The sequence below is a fragment of the Crotalus tigris genome, unplaced genomic scaffold (assembly GCF_016545835.1).
Source record: "Crotalus tigris isolate CLP2741 ecotype Arizona unplaced genomic scaffold, ASM1654583v1 scf7180000018085.976183, whole genome shotgun sequence".
Lineage (NCBI taxonomy): Eukaryota > Metazoa > Chordata > Lepidosauria > Squamata > Viperidae > Crotalus > Crotalus tigris.
The window spans coordinates 852,071-873,678 of record NW_024096816.1 but is presented as its reverse complement, the minus strand read 5'-3'; the positions used below and the strand labels follow the sequence as shown (position 1 = coordinate 873,678).

The 21,608-nt window shown below is 40.4% G+C and overlaps 1 protein-coding gene across 9 annotated transcripts in view; it reads left to right on the top strand.

The window, feature by feature from the left end:
* XPO1 (exportin 1) overlaps positions 1 to 21,608 on the top strand; it is a 64,389-nt gene that overhangs the window by 4,552 nt on the left and 38,229 nt on the right. For 3 of the 9 annotated variants that reach the window (XM_039347572.1, XM_039347571.1, XM_039347573.1), the window contains exons 2-4: positions 269 to 400; positions 3,329 to 3,430; positions 7,216 to 7,288. In XM_039347572.1, coding sequence (XP_039203506.1) covers positions 275 to 400; positions 3,329 to 3,430; positions 7,216 to 7,288 — 301 coding nt within the window. In that variant the 5' untranslated portion in view covers positions 269 to 274. The other 6 variants (XM_039347574.1, XM_039347578.1, XM_039347576.1 and 3 more) reach the window with 6 other exon arrangements.

The following is a 21,608-nucleotide window of genomic DNA, read 5'->3' as shown; positions in this document are numbered from 1 at the left end:
CTGTGTTATGGTTTAATCTAATGGCCTGGTTTAACAATGCCTTGAAACAAAATCTGTCCATTAGCCATTCTAGTGTTCGTGCCATCCTTGCTGCTAAGAAGAAATCCCTCTGTTATTCCATTTTAAAAATTATAATTTGGAATGTAAGTTTGGTTCTTTCAGATATTTCATAGTCAATTCTTTAAAATGTAATATTTGTAAAATATCTTACTGAATATTTGAAATTTTAAAATTATTTTTCACTTGATTTGTTTCTTTACAATTTCAGTAATCTATGCCAGCAATTATGACAATGTTAGCAGACCATGCAGCACGGCAGCTGCTGGATTTCAACCAGAAGTTGGATATAAATCTGTTGGATAATGTGGTGAACTGCCTGTATCATGGAGAAGGAGCTCAGGTAGAGTACATGATTGGAAATTAGATATCCATTAAGGGATTTAAGTATACTCTAATCTGCAAAGGAAAAAACAAGTTGTTCTCTTTAAGAATGACCTTATAACTTGACTTATAATAAAGAGCCCTGAGGAAGCAGAAATATTTCATTAATAATATACAGGTAATCCTCAACTTACAACAGTTCATTTTTGACTGTTCAAAGTTACAATGGCACTGAAAAATGTGACTGAGTGTTTTTCACAGTTATGACCTTGGCAGGATCCCCATAATCATGTGATCAAAATTTAGATGCTTTGGCAATTGGGTCATATTTATAACCGTTGCTGGGTCCCAAGGTCATGTGATCACTTTTTGTGACCTCATAAGCAAAGTCAATGGGGAAGTCAGATTCATTTAACAATGGACTACTAACTTATCAACTGCAGTGATTCACTTAACAACTGTGGCAAGAAAGGTCATAAAATGGGGCAAAACTCACTTAACGAATGTCTCACTTAACAGAAATTTTGGGCTCAGTTATGGGCCTAAGTCAAGGGCTACCTGTACTATAATAATAGAATCATAGAACACTTTAGAAATAGCATTTATTAATATAATCTGCTCATGCCCAAGTTCAGTACAGATTGCATCACAGTTCTTGAACTGGAAGGCCAACAGCTTACTTAAACTTTTGGTGATCATTCTTTTTAGTTTTATTGTTTGTGTGATCCAGTAGTGAATAAGGCATGTTCCTGCTCACTTACCTAGGAAGAATTTGATTCTGTAACTTTTAAGGAAACAGACATGAATTTTGAGTTAGTTAACCTGGCCACCTGTTAGATTTCTGACCCTCTTGGTTAGTGAAGGCCCCTTGGAAGAGATGGTTGGGTCTCTGGTGGTGACTTCCTCTCTGAGGGAAGGCTTGGAGAATGATCCCTCTAATGAAATCATCACTGGACCCAATAGTCCTGAATGTTTGCCCAATTTCCAACTTTCCCATTTGGGTGAAAATTATTGAGAAGATGGCTGGCTGTAGTCCTGGAGGAAATGAATTATCTGGCCTTTCTACAGTTAAGTTTCATGTCAATACATAAAATTGAGGTGGCATAGATGATCTCTGGCATAGCCTGAAAAAGAATGGTACAACCATCTTAGCTGTCTTAGATCTCTCAACAGTCTTAGATACAATTGATTTTGAAATCAACTGTTAAGATTAAACATTGGAGGTACTGTATTGGGGGGAGTCTCTTTTCTGTTTGGCTTGACAGGTGGGAAAAAATGAAGTCCAAAAGTCTGGGTGCCCTGGACTCTATATAAAGCCACTAGGTGAGGGCATCAGTTATCACAGTGCCTGGCATCATCAGTATTGATGATGCTCAGTTGTATATCTTGATCCCTGGTGACTGCATGAGGCTGTCAAAGATTTTGTCAGTTCCTAGAAGCAGTGGAGATCCAGATGGAGAGGAACAGACTTGAAATCAATCCTAGCAAGACCAAAGTGTTATAGATATTTGACCCTCAAAAATCCAGAGATCTTCCCTTTTTTTTCTGAATGGGATTGCAGTTTCCCCAGATGGAACAGGTGTGCAGTTCAGGAAGCTAGATTCTCGGCTTCTGCTTGAAATGCAGGGGGGCAGTTGTTGATAGAAAAGCCTTTGCACAAATCTGTCTTTGTGTGTCAATTATATCTTTTCCATCTTATAGTCACCTAGGTTTTGGTTATTCCATGCGTGCACATTGCTATGCACTTTATTTGGGACTGCTCTTGGAAATTAGTTCCAGAATGGTGATACAAGCAGATATGGCATTGGCACAGTATACCCATGTTACACCTCTGCTTTGTGAGTGTACTATTTTCCCTTAAGTTTTCCAGATGCAATTCAAAATGCTGGTTCTGAGGGCCCTTTATGTATAAGGCATAGATATTTGAAAAATCATCTCTCCCATGGTATAAGCTCAGGCGGTCACATGCTTAGGGTACCATTCATTAAGTATTTGATGTACCCAGACAGCATTGTTGCACTTTGTGCCCTCTGGAACAGTATCTACCTAGAAAATTGAATGTCCCCAATTCTGCTTTAAATAGGCCTTGAAGGTCTGGTTTTTTACTCAATCTTGGGCTAGGATGGGCAGTGGGCTACCTTTGTGAGGATTCTTATGTCTGTTCCACCAGGATGATCATTCTTTTCTGTTTTTCTTTAGTTTCTAATTTGCATGCTGCCCAGAGCCAAGCAAAACATACATATTTACAATTGCTAATTGATTATTTGACACCATTGTTCATGTTCAGGACTAATGAAGATTTATCCTCAATGTTCTTTCCTTCTTTGATATTTATGATAGTGAATAGGTATGGAGGAATTAATATTTAAAAATACACTTTGCATTGTTCAGTCATGTCATAGAACAATATCCAGTATAGCTCCAAGAGGCAATCCATGCTTTTATATTTTGTATTTAGGACCTCTGACTATAGATGTTAGTAAAGATGCTGCAAAACTTTACTTTGCTACTTACTTGTATTCACATTGTAGGTTCATAGCTTGAGTCTTTCTTGAGAGCACTTGTTACATATCTATCTCACATGTGTTGTGAATAGATATTCACAGTTTTGCTTTTCAAGTTACAATCAGAAATATAGAGATTTTCGAACTATATGTTTCTTTGTCAGGAAGGGTGTTTTAAGAGGTTTATTTTTTTCAGAACTTTAATAAAGCTATGCATGCAATCAAATATTAGTTTCCCCATTTATAAGAAAATACTAGTCTCCTAATGCAACTTTATTTGCTAACTAGAATATTGAAGAATGCATAAACCTCTATCTTAAAATCTGTGATTTTTGGAACTTGGCTATTCCATGTGTCTCAGCTATTTGAAAACTAGGTAACACTATTCCAAAATTACTTGTGCAAGCTACTTTGATATTAATTATTTGTAACTAACCTTTTAGCAAAGGATGGCACAGGAGGTCTTGACTCACTTAAAGGAACACCCTGATGCATGGACAAGAGTTGATACTATTTTGGAATTCTCTCAGAATATGAACACCAAAGTAAGTACATGATTTTTAATTGAGTTCTTTCTTTCTTCCATTCAGACTTTGAGGAAGGTATCTCAATTTTTAGATTTAGTGTTTGTTTACTTTTTTTTTGCTTGTTCCTGCAAATCTCTTTAACTTAACCCTATACTATCACATGGTATTTCCATGGTATTGGTTACTTTTTCTTGTAAAAGGCTTGAGAATTTGAGTCACATGGGATTAGTGTTAAAAAATATGGTTTGAATATGAACAGATTTGAGTAATAACATTTTATAGCTGTATCATGTTAAGATTGTGATTGGCTTTCATTTATATTAATGAAAGCCATATGCACATAATTGAGGGCAAGTATGTTCCTCAATTTTTTTTTTTTTTACATTGGTATTACTCCATATAGTTTAAAACAGGCTAGGCACCCCAGATACTTTCTTCTGTTGGATACAATTTATACTTACTTATAATACAGTTAAGCCATATCATCAGGATAGTGGCTGGCTGTAATGGACATTTCTCAGCCTTCTGCAGTTGTTTTTGATCTAGAAAATTTAGAGGTTTAAATATAAATTGTCAAACATATTAAAGTGGTTGTCATATAGCTGAAGAAACATGTGCATGGCCATGTTCTTTGCGTGCACACACATATACTTTGCTATACCTTGTTCTAAATAATGTACAGCCATGCTCCAAATAGTTCCTACAGAATTTGGATGATATTTATCAAAGTCTTATTTTTTAAAAAAGGCTTCGTAAATTTTAGGGCAAGGTTAAGAACTTCCTCAAAGTACTAAATTTAAGTAACCATGTTTGCCTGTTTGCTTGCCTGGTAAACTTTGCTTTTTATACTCACAGACATTACTAATGTTTAAGTTGATTTATCAACAGTATTTTTTAAAACACAAATTTGTCTTGTGAAAAATGAGATGATTAGAGGAACAGAAAGAAAGCAACAGGTAAAGAATTCTTCAATTTACATAAATTGCAAATGATTTGGTGCTAAATTTATGCACTATGACATTTGGCTTTTATGCAGTCATTTTTTTTTCTTAAAGCTGTTAACACTACCTGATATTAATCATAATGTTCCATTATGTTGATTGCTTGTAATAGGAAGAAAAGGGGTGTCTTCCTGTGCAACTGACACAGCTAGGCTTTGACGGCAGGCCTCCACAAGGTCTACCCTTTTGATTCCCTTTAACTGAATTCTGTTCATCAATTGCTTTTTTTCCTTGTTTTGGTTTCTTGGGTGGTGGGAGGGAATGGGTTGGTACATTGAATAAGTGACCCATAAAAATTTCTGCCATGGGGATCATGATACATTATTTTGTCAATCTTCTATTTCTGTCCCATTCTTTGTAATTTCATTTTATCATTTATTTTGAAAATGTTTTTGAGACCTGGAGAAACATACAGTAGAGTATGTTTCACAGCTAGCAATTTTATGTTCATAAATTTTTGTAGGTAGCCCTGAGAACTTTTTTAAAGAGATTGTAGGCATTGGGAGTTTTTTTACTCAAAAAACCCCCAGTTCTGTTAATTTTTAGAACTAACTGTAAATTCTTGCACAACACAAATAAAGAAAAACATGCTTGCCTTTTTGCTTGCCCTGCTTTGCATATATGTAACTAAACATGCATTTGTGAAAGAGACTAGTAGCATTCTCCAAGCTACATGAAAATATAGTCTTGTGGACTTTTCAGAATAATTTGAACTAAAGTTGCATTAATCATGTCAGCCAGAAAGGGGCTTATAATTTTCTTGTAAATAAGTCCTTAGTGTTGGATCAGTTATATATACTTTGAGGGGATGCCTTAGCTAAGTACCCATGCTTTATATGGATAATTACTCACAATTGTCAAGCGGGTTCAGTGGAATGGAGTAGTGTGACAATAACCTCATATTTGTGCGCCCTTATTGCCCCAGACAATTAGGTAAAATTTTGGGAGACAGAAGTCTATTCATGAGATATTCTAAGCATCTTTTTGTATCAGTAAGAAGAAAGCAATGCTTCCTGCCATTTTGTGTCTCTAGGATCTTGCTGCAGGATGACAATGAGGTGGCTATACTTTTGAGCTGTAAAAACTGTTCAGCTTTTTGTGTATCTCTGTGGTAGACAATATTTGAAAACTTGTTTCTGAAACTCCTAGATCTGTAACCAGCTACACTGATGGGTATCTTCTCCGGGGACAGAAATTAATGTTGGAAACCAGTTAGTCTTAAGAGAAGTGGAACTAATATTAAAACAAGAAAGATACTTGCTCTGGTATCTACTGTACAATTTTGATTAGAGGGAATCATCGTAACAGGTGAAGTCTTGTCATGACACTCTGTTGTTCATGTCTAGTGCTTTGGCTGCTCTGGATGCTGTTATTTCATGAATGCCAGCACTGTTCAATAGAAATGTTTGTTCATTTAAGATTTAGGCTGCAGTACAAAGAAGTTGCATGCATTGTGGAATAGAAAGAAGAAATAAGAGACTTGCAAATTGCTAGAGATTTGCTTGCTGTTTCTTTGGCATCAATTCTGATTGCCAAGAAAGCAACCTGCTGTTCATTTTTAGATGTAGTTGTGTTTTTTCTTTCTTTTTTAATCTGAGAGACCTGCTGAAGAAACAGCAAGCAACACTCCACTGCTCTAGATGTGTTTTCTTAACATTCATAGATAACTAAAGTACTTTAGATTGCAGCTATAAATTTAAAATGTTTTACCACCTTCTGCACTAGAAGTGGAATAGCCTATTAGTTCTGAAAGAGGTTAAACAATAAACTTTGAGGGAAAAATGCAGAAAAAGCTAACACAAGTCTCAAAAACTTTTGCAGGAAGCACAGTGTAGTTTGGGACAGTCTACATTGTGCTATTCATTTAAAATGATCTTACATGATACCTCTGGCTGAAATTAAAATTACCCTATTCTGTATAGACACTAACAGTCTTGAAGAACTTTTTATTCTTGACCAAATCTTGACCAGCCATCTTGTCACTGAAGCCTAATTTTGCCTTTCAGGTACTGCCTCCCATCTTCTCACTGTCAGCAACTCTTTGACCCCTTTTCCTCCTCTCCTGTGCTATTTCTTTAAATATATTTCTATTTCTATGCAAGTTATAATAGAGGTCATATTGAATATTTTTATGCTGAGATAAAAGGAATAAAATGGGTTGAAGAATTTTCATTCCCTACAAATGCATTGCTTTCAAAACATGTGTTGGCAGGCTTACCTGGAAGGTAAAACAACCTCAAGGTACATATGGAAATGGTGAACTTTTGACTGAATACAAAAGTTAATATTGAAACTATAGATATGGCTGTTATAGGGGAGAAATTATTGTACCTTGAAATAAACCTGCATTGTCTTGCTGTTCTTTAAGAAACACACCAATTAATTCTTAGGAAGCACATTTTTCTGAAGTGTTACTGGATTTAATGTTAAGCCCCAGTCTTAACAATTCAAATGACAGAAAGCCCATAAACACCCAAGTGGCTAAACCTGGCTGTATATTTGGAAGCTATAAATAGTCATTTAGGCCATGATTTTTGTTGCCTGCTGATTTTCTTCCCTAAAGATAATTAATTTGGCTTCCCAAACATTTTTTATTTGCTCCCCTTTGGTGTGATCATGACCAAGCAGCAGGACTTTAGACTAGCAAAGGAAAATGCATGGGAAAAACTAGTAAATGGGTGATAGATTTGTTTTTGATCAACATAATCTTAATAAAGTATGAATGATATCAGCTCAAATGAGAATCCTGAAAGTTGTTGTTAACTCCAGTATATTCACATATTTCACTTCTCCAATTTTCAGTATTATGGCCTGCAGATCTTGGAAAATGTGATAAAAACAAGGTGGAAGATCCTTCCAAGAAACCAATGTGAAGGTAGAGACTTTTTTTGATTGATTGGTAACATAATTCTTTAAGATGTGGATCTCATGTGGCTCTTTTTTTTTTCTAATCATTGTACCCTGGTCTTATGTGATCTGTTGTATCTAACTAACTACTTTCAATGCATTAGGTCACGGGTGTCAAACTTGCGATATCATGTGACTTTTTTCCCATTGCCGGTAATGGTGTGACGCATCCGGCCCATGGGCGAGCAATTTGACACCCCTGCATTAGGTGGTAGACATCTATCATAATACAATGCCAGATTAATAATGCTATTTGGAATAACGTTGTTACTTATAAAGTTTAGTGTTGCTTCTGAGTTCCAATTTGTCTAAAAAACATAAGAGTTCAAATGAGTATTGTTATTCAATCTAATCTAAATGTGAATAGTCATACCTATTACTCCCTCATTAGCTAGTTGCCATTTGTATTTGTGATAAGCAAGCTCCAGGTCTACTTGTAAAGCATGTGTGTAATAAATGGTAATAATTGATTTCATTCTTCTTTTCTCCATCATGTCCTCAGTTTATACCATACCATCCTATGTTAAGACAGCTGTTTTAACACTGACAAATGAATTTGTAACTAATGTAAACTAATATGCTAAATAGAAATTAGAGTTTATAGTATAGAATAAGACATAAGGCATGTGCTGTAACCCGGAAGTAGACTTTCTGAAAGTATTTATATATTTTGTTTATTTACTCACGTAAATCCTGAATTTTTTTATTACCGAAGTGATAAATAGAAGATAGAGGGCCAATTTGGTCTGGTGGTTAAGGCTAGAAACTAAAAGTTCTGGGTCCATCTTAGGCTTGAAAGATAGCTGAATAACTTTGGAGGAAGGAATATTAGATATTTTCACTGCCTTGAGTTATTTATAAAAAATAGCAGGCGGGTTGAAAACATTTTATATTTAGAAGAAATAATGTATATAATAAAGATTATACAGAGTTTTTAAGGCAGAGAATTTCCAGCAGATGAAAGTTTGTTGTTCTGTTTAGGGACAATAAAGATACCTATAATTTATATATTCCTAGGGTGTCCAATACTAACATCACCTTTATTTAATTTAGAACTTTTAGATACATTTAAATGTTTTCAAATTATATCTACGTCAAATTATATCTATGTTTTCAAATTATATCTACTTAAACAAATGCTAAAATCTTGCATCTTGTCAGAAAAATATGGGAGTGTCCTTTGTTCAGAGCGAAGTCTGTTGGTCAGATACTCAGTTTCTATATACTTGCAAATAATGTGGCTAAGGTTTGGTCAACTAAAACTACTCATCTAAAGTCCTTGTATTTTACAGAAAGAATAATAAGCAAGTGATGCATAGTCTTTACATGTAAGAAGTGTGGTTTGGAAAATTTCCTGCCTGAAATCCGGAGAAGTTGCAGTTGATAGAGATTATATTGAAGTAGAACCAGTTGACTAAATATATTAAACCACTAGATTCCAGTGCATAACTTTAGAATATATTGCTGAAATTTGAAGTGAGGGTTAAATCACTAGAGGTATTAGGATTGCTGAGACTTCAGTGCATTTTCTGTTATGGTTGCATTTTATTTAAGAGATTGCCCAAAGATTGCTTTTAAATATTTGGTGGTAGTGCAAGGGAAATGACAGATATAAGGCATTAATTTTAAATTGATTGTGGACCACATGTCTCCCAACCCATGTTTGTAAGAGAAAGAGGTGGGCATTGACTATATGATCACCATGTGACTTATAATTATGAGAGACCTCTGCAATCTAAGCAGCAAAAGGTGCTAGGTAGGAAGGAGAGATTTTGAGCTTTATGGATGAGTTGGAAATATTTCAGGTGAATTAGAGACATCAAAAGGAGATATGAGCTATAGAAACCACTATGTCATGTTTGTGTGTTGCAGGATTTTATTATGACCTCTATATAATAGAGTCGCCTCTAGGAGAGATGGACGACACACAAATCTAATAAATAAAAAATAAATATAATAGCAAAGAGTTACATTTTCAGTATTTCTTTGCTGGGTCATAATAGTGGTTGCACAGCATTTTTCAGATTAAGAGGTTTGTTCCTTTGCTAGTTTCTATGGCCAAAATACTTGAATCTGTGTTGAGTTTTGTTTCAGTGAAATGCAAGCTATCCAGAATAGTTTCAGTTTTGCTTTGTTAACCTGTGGCAAATGCCAGCTGGTTTAATAGAACTTTCTGCAAATATTGGTTATTTTTTATTTATACAAACTGCTGGTTGAGACTACACTATTATTTCTACCATTAACATGTATCATCCAAATAGTCCTCAGCATTATAAATATAATAATTTACTACACTTGTATGCTGCTCAACTCCCAGTGACTCGAAGTGGCTCACAGCAGCCAAGAAATTACAATAAAATCAATAAAAGATGGAAAGAGTGATAGACCCAATGGAATAATGTAAGGAGTCTCATTCTCTTCTCCAAAAGCCTAGATGGTGAAGAGCTAGGGTATCACTGCTCTTTTGAGTAACTGAGGGCAGTTTGGGTTTGTGGGAACCTCATTCCAGAGGGCAGGCACTGCTATAGAGATTTGTTTCCAAGCTCCTTTGATTTTCTTCGGAGTATTCCATGCCAACTCTGCATAGTGAAGTGGTTGGGTGGATATTATGATTATATGGTTCTTTTATGTTCATTATACAACATTATAGTCCATTGTCTGACAATTTTCATTTGGTAAAAATTTACCATGCTTCCCTGGGTTTTGTGTATTAACAGTCTAAAACTAGGGCTATATAGATTCAAAGGTAAAAAAAAAAAAAAACATGTCTGCAGCTCCTTAAATCAAATGCATTTTACACTAGTGATACAATCCCAAGAAACATGCTTCAGTTAAGGCAGCGGTTCTCAACCTATGGGTCGCGACCCCATTTGGGGTCGATCGCCCATTTTTCGGGGGTCGCCAAAGGCGGCGATCCGCCATTTTTTGCGGCGCCGCACATGTGCGCCGCGCATGGGGGTGGTGGCGCGTACACGCGCCGCGCATGGGGGCAGTGCTGTGCATGCGCGTCGCACATGGGGGCAGCGCCGTGCACGTGTGTCGCGCATTGCACATGGGGGCAGGGGCCGCGCATGCACAGAACGTTTGTGTGACGGGGGTTGCCGTCACACAAACGTTGAGAAGCACTGAGTTAAGGAGTGATAGACAAGTATTGTATACGCAGATGATCTTAAATATCTTTTTGCCTGAATTCAGAAGGTTGTAGGATTGTAGAATTTTGTGGACAAAATGAGATGAGAAATATCCTTTAATATAATGATATATAATGATGATTAAATAAAAGATAGGGATTAACTCTACAAGGCAGGTAAGTGTACATAATTGTACACTCTTCTAGGAGGTTGATACCTATTTTTATTAGTTATCCACAAAGCAAAGTTAGAAGTTTCAAATTTTGATATTAAGCTTTAAAATTCCAGTTTCAGAAATTCATATGAAATTAAGATGCCTGTGGTAACTGCAATAAACATTAATACTTGTTCTCTCCCCCCCCCCCCCCCGATTTTTTGTATTGCTTTAGAATATTGTGTTCTGTTTATAACATTTGAGAATGTCATTTAATTTCTAAAGTGTCTTAGTTACAGAAACACAGAACATTAATAAATTAATAAATTCTGTCTTTTTTGTTCTTCCTTTTTGGTATCCTTTTTTTAAAGTCATACTGTCTAGGAATCTTCTGCCAAAAAAAGCAATGTTGCAGATGTACTCTAATCATCTCATTTTTGTCTGCTAATCAAATTACACATTTTTAATATGTAATTGAGGAAATGAAGATAGTTAAACCCTATGTTTGTGGTAATAGTAATCATATAGACTATCCATTTGGGTGTTGTAATATGTTTTATATTGGATAAAAGCAGAAATTTCATATCAGTTTCGCTAATCCTCATTAACATACTTAGCTATTACAACAGTGGCTAACTGTTAAACAGTGGGGGAATTTTTTTAAGGTTAAGTTTCTTCCTTATTTGTGACAAAATATGTTTCACTAAAATGCTTTTCATACTTCAAAGGGATTTTTTTAAAGTTTTACTTCACAATGCACTTACTGTAAGTCTATTTTTGACATTTCTATATCTTTATGTGGTAGAATTGGAATAAATTAGATGTAACTTAAGCAGTATTTTTATAAGCTGGTTGTCTTTAGCAATTATTAATTTGTACTTTGGGGAAGGATAATCATTAAGTTGCCAATCTCAGTGATTTACCAATGTAATGTCCTTTGGAATTGTACTGCCAAAGTCCAATTTCTAGATTTTTCTTTGTAAGTAAAGTATTTCTATAGTATCATTTAAAAAGAAATTTTGCTTTATCTATGTGTGAAATCATTTCTATAAGAAACTATGAATAAATAAAAACAAATTTAGTGTTGGGTAAAACAATCTGTTATCTTGGTAACTGATCTTGACTGAATTTATTAATGGGCATCTGTGTATATGTGTTTCCAAATATATTTTGTACAATAAAAGCTAAATTTCATGGAATTCATGATTTTTGTTTTAAGAGACTTAAAGTAGAATAATGTGTCTAGATGATATTCACGTTTGTTGGCCATATACTAACTAGCAATGTGGGATCTCACCTTATATTTATTAATTTTATGACTCATTTCACGTAATGACTCTATATAATATTAAAACTTTTGTCATGACCTTTACCCTGGGGTGCATAATAGGGCAAGAATTTTTGAACCGAAGTAGTTCAAACGATCTAACTTACAGAATGCATCCAAAATCTGGGAACCCTAACTCTAGAGGGAATAAATTTGAGGAAGGCAGTGCTACTGGTTGCTGCTTTGGACATGTGAATTTTATTTTCAACGTTCAGTAAGTTTCCCAGCCAATCTCACAATCCCTTGCTCCCTCCTTAACCAGCAGCAGCCACTTACCTGCCTTTTGGGAAGGGGGAAGGAATGAAGGAACCCCCCCACACACACATTCCCAGCCCATACATCATCCCTGTGTACTGCCCTGACTTGTACTGCTCCAAGCCACACATCTTTCCTGTCCCCCATATACCTTCCCTAATGTATGCGGCATTTGTTGCACAGTCCTATGCACACTTCCTGATCACAGTGGCCCCCACAGACCTTTCCCAACCATGCAATACACCTTGGGCTCCCCCCCCATGTGTCATCATTGATCTGCTTGTGGCACCTCTCACATACCCTTGCCCTGTGCAACTTGCACAATATCTCATACATTCCCAGGCATCCTTAACATACACTACCTATTGTGAACCCTCTACAATCCATGGGGCATTTATGATAACACCCACATACCCTTTCCAACCCACACAGTATTCTCATGCATCCCACGTATTATTCCTGACCCCCATCCCTGTGCACTCCCTTGCTCTCTCTTCCCTCATCCAGCTATAGCACTTAGCTGCTAGCTGGCCTTAGATATGCAACTTCTTGTTGGCTTCCTCACTTACTTTCTCCTGCAATCTTTCTAGAAGCAAGTAAATGGGGAAACTGGCAGGAATTTGAGGGAGGGACAGATGAAGACAATGACTGGGAAAGGAAGAGAAGGAAGATTTCTGATATTCCCCACCAGCTTCCCACAAGGAAGTTCAGTGGGGAAACTGGCAAAAGTTGGAGGCCATTCCTGCTCCCACTGTTTTGTTGCCTACTTGTGCTCATTTTGTTTCTCTGTTTAGGTAAGGAAATATCTCTGAAATGATGACCCAATAGGACAGGGGTTATCTAGATAATTAACAATTATATAATTAAGAGATTATTATGTAAGAGGCTGTATAATCTCTGATCACATACACACACACATTTTCTGAAATTACATTATTTGTATTTATTACCTGTATGTAATATTACAATGTACAATAATACAATAAAATAAAAACAATTCATTTTAAATCTTTTTTTGCCATGTCTCATTTAAAAATCATAAATTAGCCTCCCTAAATAAATTACTTTGGCAAATCTATACTGAAAATAAAATAGGTAATTTTACCACATATTAGAAATCCTGCAGAGTTCTGATAAATATTAGCTTACACATTTAAGTCTATGTGCGATCATTGAAAAGTTATTGGAGATGTTATTATGAACATCTACTGAACCACTTCTTCTGGGAAAAAACACTCAAAATGGCAGTTATGTGACCGTGGGATGCTGTTAGTAGCTGTAAATGCAAACAACTTGCCAATTCCCCAAAATGTAATCACATGACTACAATTTTAAAAGGAAGTCACTGAGGAAGTGTGTCATAACTTTGAATGGTTGCTAAGTGAAGACTATACATAGGAGCAGTGAATCAGGACACAGGTATATTCTTGCTTATAGTAAATTTTAGCTAATAGTTTTCTCACAGAAACGGATTTGCACCCTGATTTGAAAGGTCCTACATATGTAGACCTATAAAATGGACCTTATCTTCTACCCAGTAGCATGTATAAATTTGTGTGAGAGATGGTTAGGGTATAGGGTTTATTGTTCTGTTGATTTAAAATCAATTCCATTTGCAAAACATTTACTTTTTTATCTAGTGCTATTTTGTCATTTTGGCAAACTGATTTGCTGCTTCTTCTATAAAAGACATGTCAAACTACCGGCCCACAGGCCAGATGCATCACACCAAATTGGAAAAAAATCACGATATGTTGCCTGACGTCGCAAGTTTGACGTTCCTGTCCTATAATCTTGTTTATTGAATTCTGGAGTTGATAGGTGTGCAGGGAGAGGTTTTTTATTTTTAAAATAATAATTTGTTCCAATAAAGGAGAATATTTGTAGAAATGACAGGTCCTTGGTGCTCTCTAAGCATGCTTGTTTTCTTGAAGATTTTTTATTACCCAAACTTGCTAGCACTGATGGTGTTAACTAGTTTGAATAATGAAACATCTGCAAGAAAACAAGCAAACTCAAGAGAGCACCAAAGATCCCTAATAATCTGTTCCTTGATTCCATGGTGTTTCATTCACACTACCTTTACTTTGGAGGGAAAGAATGGTGGCTAACGAGTTAAAGATGAATATGCATACTGTGTAGAGCAGGATAATTGAATATATTTTTCATTGTTAAATTAAGATATTATAGAAATATGTGATTGACCAAAATAATTGTTCTATATAAGGCAGTTCTGATATCCTGGGAATTATTCATCTAATCATAGACTTATTTTGATCATTAAGGTTTATTACCTCAATATTATCTTTTCTTTAGGACAGAGTTCCCCAACCTTTCCAGGTTGGCAGGCCAGAAGTGGGAGGGGGGAAGGGGGGATGGTTTTGTGGGAGGGGCAGGTGCATGCATGTGTCTGCACATGAGCACACATTGCTTGTGCAAGTGGGGCCAACAGCACCCATGACACTAACACAATTGGGGCCCCGAACACCTGTGATACTTGCATGAATGGGGCTTTGTATGCATACTAGCCAGCCTCTCACATGGCGTGGTTGTGAATAAGCCATGGACCGGTAATGGGCTATGGTCCACAGGTTGGATATACTTGCTTTAGGGCTTTTTTCTTAGAATTTTTATTACCTTATATTGATGATATAACAACATATCTAAATGGTAGGCAGTCTGTTAGTTCAAAGAAGCGTGTGATAATATAGATGCTACATGAATTACAACATAATATTAAAATAGATGACTATATTCCTTGAAAATCAAGTATTTAGCCTTCACAGCAAGAAATGTCTGTTAGCTGTTAGCACAATATGCTTATCCAGATTTTTTTTTTTTTTTTTTTTTTTTTTTTTTTTTGAGTTTGCATTGTGTACTTAATATTAAATTAGCCATATGGACCAGGTTTATAAAGCACTTTTAAGTTAAAACATGGTTGTCTAGTTTGTGTACATTGTGCACATACAACCTCTCCTTTGGTTTGAGTTTTCCCAGACTGTATGTTTCCAACAGCAGAAACCAAATACAGTGCGTTCAGAAAGTATTCAGACCCACTTCACTTTTGTCAATTTTGTTATGTTGCAGCCTGATTCTACAGATGTTGAAATTCATTTTTTTTTCTCCAGCACTGGAAATGGATAATCCACCAATGGGTTGAGACTGTATTCCTGCCCAATCAGATCAGTCAGCCAAAGTTGCCACGCCTGTCCTGGACCACGAGATCCCAGTCTTGACTGATCTCGCCCAGGAATCAGACGTTCAACTTTGGCTCCTAGGCAGGTATAGTTCTCTTCCATTGGTGGATTATTTTTCAGTAGCTGAGAGTTAGGTTAATTTAAATTAATTTGGATTTAATTGACTAAATTATTAAAATTCTTCCGAATTGCAAATTGAAATTCAGAATTCCCAGAGGGATATCACCCTCGCTAGGAAGGGGGGATTCCCTTAAACTCCCTCCCTAAACCAAACCCCAATCCTCCACTTACCCACGCTGATAGCTCTTTAAAAAGGGGAGGGGACAGCCGATCGGCTAAACTGCGGCTTTTAAGCCCGCCTTAATAACAACTACGTCTTAGCCTCGTAGAGGTAGCGGAGGATTAGTGGGGGGGGCGCATGCGAGGGGGGAGGTAGCTGCGGAGTCCTTTTAAATTGCCAGGCATTCTCTGGGATTTTTTAAACGAGCCGCCATTACCAGGGCAGCTCAGCGCACGCGCGGCCTCTTTGTTTTCGACGCACGTGGCACTGGCAATAGAGGAGGCCTCTGCGCAGGCACGGCAGCCATTTTGAGCGCATGCGCAATAGCCCTAGGCCTGCAGCGACCATTTTTTTTGAATACAAGGTTCCACTGAGCGTGCGCAGCAGGCAGATTGCACACGCGTGGCCAGGATCCTCTCTCCGGTTCAAAACAAAACAAAACAGGGAGCTGAATAATTCCGAAGCACCCTTGTCGGCCCACATGAAAAGGTACTGCAGTCATAAGACTCCTTACGGACTTTCCTAAACATTTTAAGCATTTTAAACACTGTAACTTGTTAAACCTCTGCAGAACCAGATAGGTATTTCATAACTTCTTATTCCAAGTCTTGGTGCCTCCCTGCCTAGAATAAGCTAAGTGCCTTTGTTGCACAACCAACTGAACTAAGTTGTCTTGGCTCCATCCGGACCTCGGGCTCCCCATTAGTGGCTCGTACGTTGTCTGGATTTAGTGGTGGGTTCCAGGCATCCCCAGTCATGTGCCTGTTCTTACCCACTAAGCCGGATTCCAGGCATTCCCATTAGCGTGCCTGTCCTTATCCATGCACAGTGACTAAGTCAGACTATCCGCAGAGTCTGTTCCTGAGTTCCAGGCGCCCCCTGTAGTGCGTCTGTCCTTACTCAGAGTAGAAGCTCTCCTACTACCAGGGTTCCCCTATTGTGACCCTGCGCTAGTGGAGAATGGAGGAAGCAATCATTCCCTCTTCTGGAGCCTTGCCTTCAACCTCTGGAGCACCCGCCTCAGAGAGCTCTGAAACCTCTGCAGCCCCCAAAATCAAGGCTGCAAGGAAGTCATCCAGAAAGGCAGACAAACAGGCAATCAGAAGGCACCAAGCCCTGGAAAAAGAATTCAACAGGGCCCAGAAAAGGGCCAGAATTGAAAATAGTCAGAGCGGGGGAATAGTCCCCGAACTACCACTGGGGCTCTCTTCATCCCCACTGGGCATTTGGTCTATGGGGATTCATCTCAGTCTCCAGCAGGAGGCGGGATAGGTGAATTCTCATCGCTCTCCCGATCACCCTCACCACGTAGGACACAAGAACCTCCGGTGGCCACGCTAACCACAGCACCGGCAGGGACACAGGCAATGGCTACTCCTCCCGTGCTGACGGGGGACCTACTAGCTACCTTAATAGCGCAGGCAGTAGACCGCGCATTTGAGACCAGGGCTCAGACCTCCAAGCCACAAAGGCATAGAGCGAGGCATCGGGAGGAAACAGAGGACCAACAGGATCCCTCTTCCCTCTCAGACTCGTCGATCTCCGAGGAATCTTACCTTGACCAACCAGTTACGTCACAGGAGATCCAAATGTCTGAGGAGGAGGACAACTCACCTCAGGTGCCGTCTTTCAACGGCCTTTTTAACCCTTCTCTTTTTGTCACCATTCTGCGCAAGGCTGAGGCCACAGCCCACCTTGGTCAAGGGACAGCAATGGAACCTATCACAATCGACAATGGTGGCTGATCCAACGTTCGCCAAAAAGGTAACCACTCAACACCGCATACCATGCCCGACCCTGTTCCTAAACACAATAAAGAAACAGTGGTCACACCAGCCTCCCTACCTCTTCCCAGCAACACGGAGAAGAAGCTGTTTAATGTAGCAAGGGAGCTGGAGGGAACCTTGGAGGTACCAGTGGTGGACGAACCCATAGGACCCCTGATATCGGACATGGCCATATTAGGAGATTTTGCAGAGGCTCTTAAAGCCGAGGACCGAAAGGGTGAATCCGCCTATAGAAGGACACACCAAGCAATAGCATGGGCTACCAGGGCAGCTACCTCCACCTCCTTTTTCACCAGAGCCACACTTTGTTGGCTCCGGGAATTACAGGGCTGGGTTCCTGTGGAGGACATACGTACCCACCAGGAACTCAGCAAGATGGTAGCAGCCACGGAATATGCGTCGGACGCGACACTATTAGCAACCAAATTTTCAGCCAAGGCAATGGCGTCAAACATCACGAGCAGACACCTTCTCTGGCTAAAGAATTGGCAGGCCGATGCCAAATCCAAGTGGAAACTGGCTTCGGCCCCGTACCAAGGGGCCAAACTGTTTGGAGAGGCACTAACGGCCTACCTAACAGAGAACAAGTGCAAGGTCCTCAAACACATGCTTAAGAAACAGGACAGGAGACCTGGTTTCTTTGGAAGGAAACAATCCTTTCGCGTGGAAACCAGGTTCAATTATTTTCAAAATTCCCAACCCTTCCAATCTAGGCAGGATAGGGAAAGACAGACGGATAGACAGAACACAAGGCATAGGCAGACGCAGGGAAGACGGCCCTTTCGGGGGAACAACCGCCCCTTCCGCTGTACAAGAAGACTCCCTCCCAGACCTTCCCATAGGGGGCAGGCTAGCAAGGTTTGCCCTCCAGTGGGAAGAGACCACCACGGACGTATGGGTCAGAGACACCATACGTCACGGTCTGTCCCTAGAATTTCTCTCAAAACCCCCGAACCGCTTCCGCCCTTGCCCCTGTCCTGCGAACCCAACAAAGAGGAGGCTCTTGAACGAGGCCATTCAGCACCTCCTAAACATACGGGCCATAGAACCGATGCCTATGAACCAGAGAGACCAGGGGTTTTATTCTATCCTCTTGTGGTTCCGAAACCCTCAGGGGGTTGGAGAGCCATTCTGGATCTAAAAAGGCTAAATTTCTACCTAAAATACCGCAAATTCAAAATGCAGACACTACACTACGCTCCATCCTAGGAAGCGTAAGGAAGGGATTTTCTGGCATCTATCGACCTCACGGAGGCATACTTGCACATTCCCATCTCTCTGGCTCACCGCCGTTTTCTACGGTTCGCCTACAGGGGGCACCATTTCCAATACAGGGCTCTCCCATTCGGCCTTTCATCAGCGCCCAGGGTGTTCACCAAGATACTGGCGGTTCTGGCAGCACACCTAAGGACCATTCCGGTCAGAGTCCAGTGTTACCTGGACGATATTCTAATCCAATCATCATCCGCCCACCAATCTCAGGCGGACCTAAAATTAGTAGTAAAACTGCTGCAGGATCACGGCTTCTCGTTGAACTTTCCCAAGAGCCATTTAACTCCAACAACGAGGATACTCCATCTGGGAGCTGTCACAGACATAATGGAGTGCAAGGTGTACCTATCACAGGAACGCCTCAGCAACATAAGGGAAACTGTAAAACAGGTAAGCCGCGGTCAGTCAGTGACGCTGGTCTGCCTTTCCCAGCTGTTAGGGAAGATGATCTCGACCATAGCAATCGTCCCATGGGCAAGACTGCACTCAAGAGAACTACAGTGGTTCATGCTTCCGTTTCAGAGACAGAAGCTCAGTGCATCCCGAAGAAGGGTAGGTCTACCACTGGGAGTATGACACTCCCTCAGGTGGTGGCTATCTCCGGCCCTCCTCAGAGGTTCACCTTTCAGGGAACCAGACAGAATAGTAGTCACAACCGATGCAAGCCAGTTCGGCTGGGGACCAAGTGGACACAAGGCCGCTGGTCAGCAGCGGACCTCCGGCACAACATAAACTGGCTCGAACTCCGAGCCATCCACCTGGCGTTAAGACATTTCCAGAGCAGCCTAAGACGCAGTCACGTATTAGTCCTGATGGACAACGTGACAGCCAAGGCCCACATAAACCGTCGGGGGCACACACTCTCGCTCACTTTCGGCCGAGGCTCTCCTACTGGGAGCTTGGGCAGAGCAAAATCTGGCCTCCATAAAGGCCGACCACATATTGGGGGAAGCAAACATCCAGGCAGATCTATTGAGCATATCAACAATAGATCACTCGGAGTGGCAACTACACCCGAGGATCTTCAGGGAGATCTGTCACCGCTTCGGTCTTCCCCAGGTAGACCTAGTTGCCTCTCCTTCCAATGCCCTACTGACTCGCTTCTTCTCCCGATTCCCATCCAGGGGAGCAGAGCAGACGGATGCGTTACGGAGTCCATGGCCAAGGGAGCACCTATATGCATTCCCACCCTTACCTCTCCTTCTGACGGTAGTGCGCAAGATTCTGCGGGAAAGAGCCGAGGTAATTCTTGTGGCCCCTTATTGGCCAAGGAGGCCTTGGTTCGCAGACCTGAGAAGTCTCTCCCGTACAAACCTATGGCGGATCCCTCCGGAGAGGATCTCCCTCAAGCAAGGGGAGATCTTCCACCCAGAGCCACAATGGCTACAACTAGCCGTCTGGCACTTGAGCGGTTAATATTAACCAAGGGATCTTGCTCACGGGTGTAATTAGGGTTATACAGGCTTCAAGGCGCCCTTCCACGAACCGTATCTACGAAGCCACATGGAAAAGTTTCCAGGCATGGTGCTCTAAACAGGAATTGCCACTCAATAGGATCACAATTCCCAAGATCTTAGAATTCCTACTAGGCGGCTTAGAGAGGGGTCTTTCGCCAAGCATGCTGCGCAGGCAGATCGCCACCCTCTCAACAATACTTTCGGCCAGCCCGGGCGAAACCTTGGGTAAGCATCCCTTAATACGATCCTTCATCAAAGGGGCTGCGAACATTAGACCACCAACCGTGCACAGATACCCATCGTGGAAACTGCCACGAGTACTGCAAGCTCTTACCAGAGCACCCTTCGAACCACTCAAAACATGTGACATTCGCTACCTGACCCATAAGGTAGCATTCTTAGTAGCTATCACATCAGCTCGGCGTATATCCGAGTTAGTTTCTCTCAACGAGGAAGGACCTGTGTCACTTTCACAGGGACAGGGTAGTCCTGCGAATAGATCCTTCGTTCATCCCAAAGGTCAACTCCCTTTTTCACAGAACACAGGAGATAGTCCTACCAGACTTCTGTCCAAACCCAACTCATGCCCTAGAGAAACAATGGCACACCTTGGGCGTACGCAGGGCACTAAGGTATTACATTTCACGTACAGCAGAATTCCGACACTCAGAAGCGCTTTTCACATCCTTCCACCCCTCCACTAAGGGACGGAAGGTCTCGTCCTCCACCATTGGTAGGTGGATTAGGGCATGCATCACTGGGGCATACCAGGCGGAGGCCTTGCCGGTCCCCAGGCATATCACGGCTCACTCCACAAGGAGCACTGCCACCTCAGCAGCATGGGCCATGCAAGCTTCTGTCGAAGAGGTTTGCAGGGCGGCCATTTGGGTCTCGCCCTCTCCATTTATTCGCCATTACAAAATGGACAAGTACTCCTCTGCAGAGGCCTCCTTTGGCAGGACGGTTCTCCAGCAGGTGCTAGACCAAAGTTACACACAGGACCAGTCTATTCCCCAACACAAGGGACAATAGGCTTTGGTATGTCCCATTGGTGGATTATCCATCTCCAGTGCTGGAGAAGAGGCGTTGACTTACCTGAACGCCTTTTCTCAGCACGGAGATGGATAATCCACACCCACCCTTCTAGACAGGGATAATAAGGAATATTTAGTTTGAGCCAAAACGTCTTACTGTCAGTCAATGGCTTCGCTTGTGTCAAGACTGGGATCTCGTGGTCCAGGACAGGCGTGGCAACTTTGGCTGACTGATCTGATTGGGCAGGAATACAGTCTCAACCCATTGGTGGATTATCCATCTCCGTGCTGAGAAAAGGCGTTCAGGTAAGTCAACCCCTTCTCATTAATCTACACTCAGTATCTCATAATGACAAAGTGAAAACAGAATTTAGAAATGTCTGTAAATTTATTA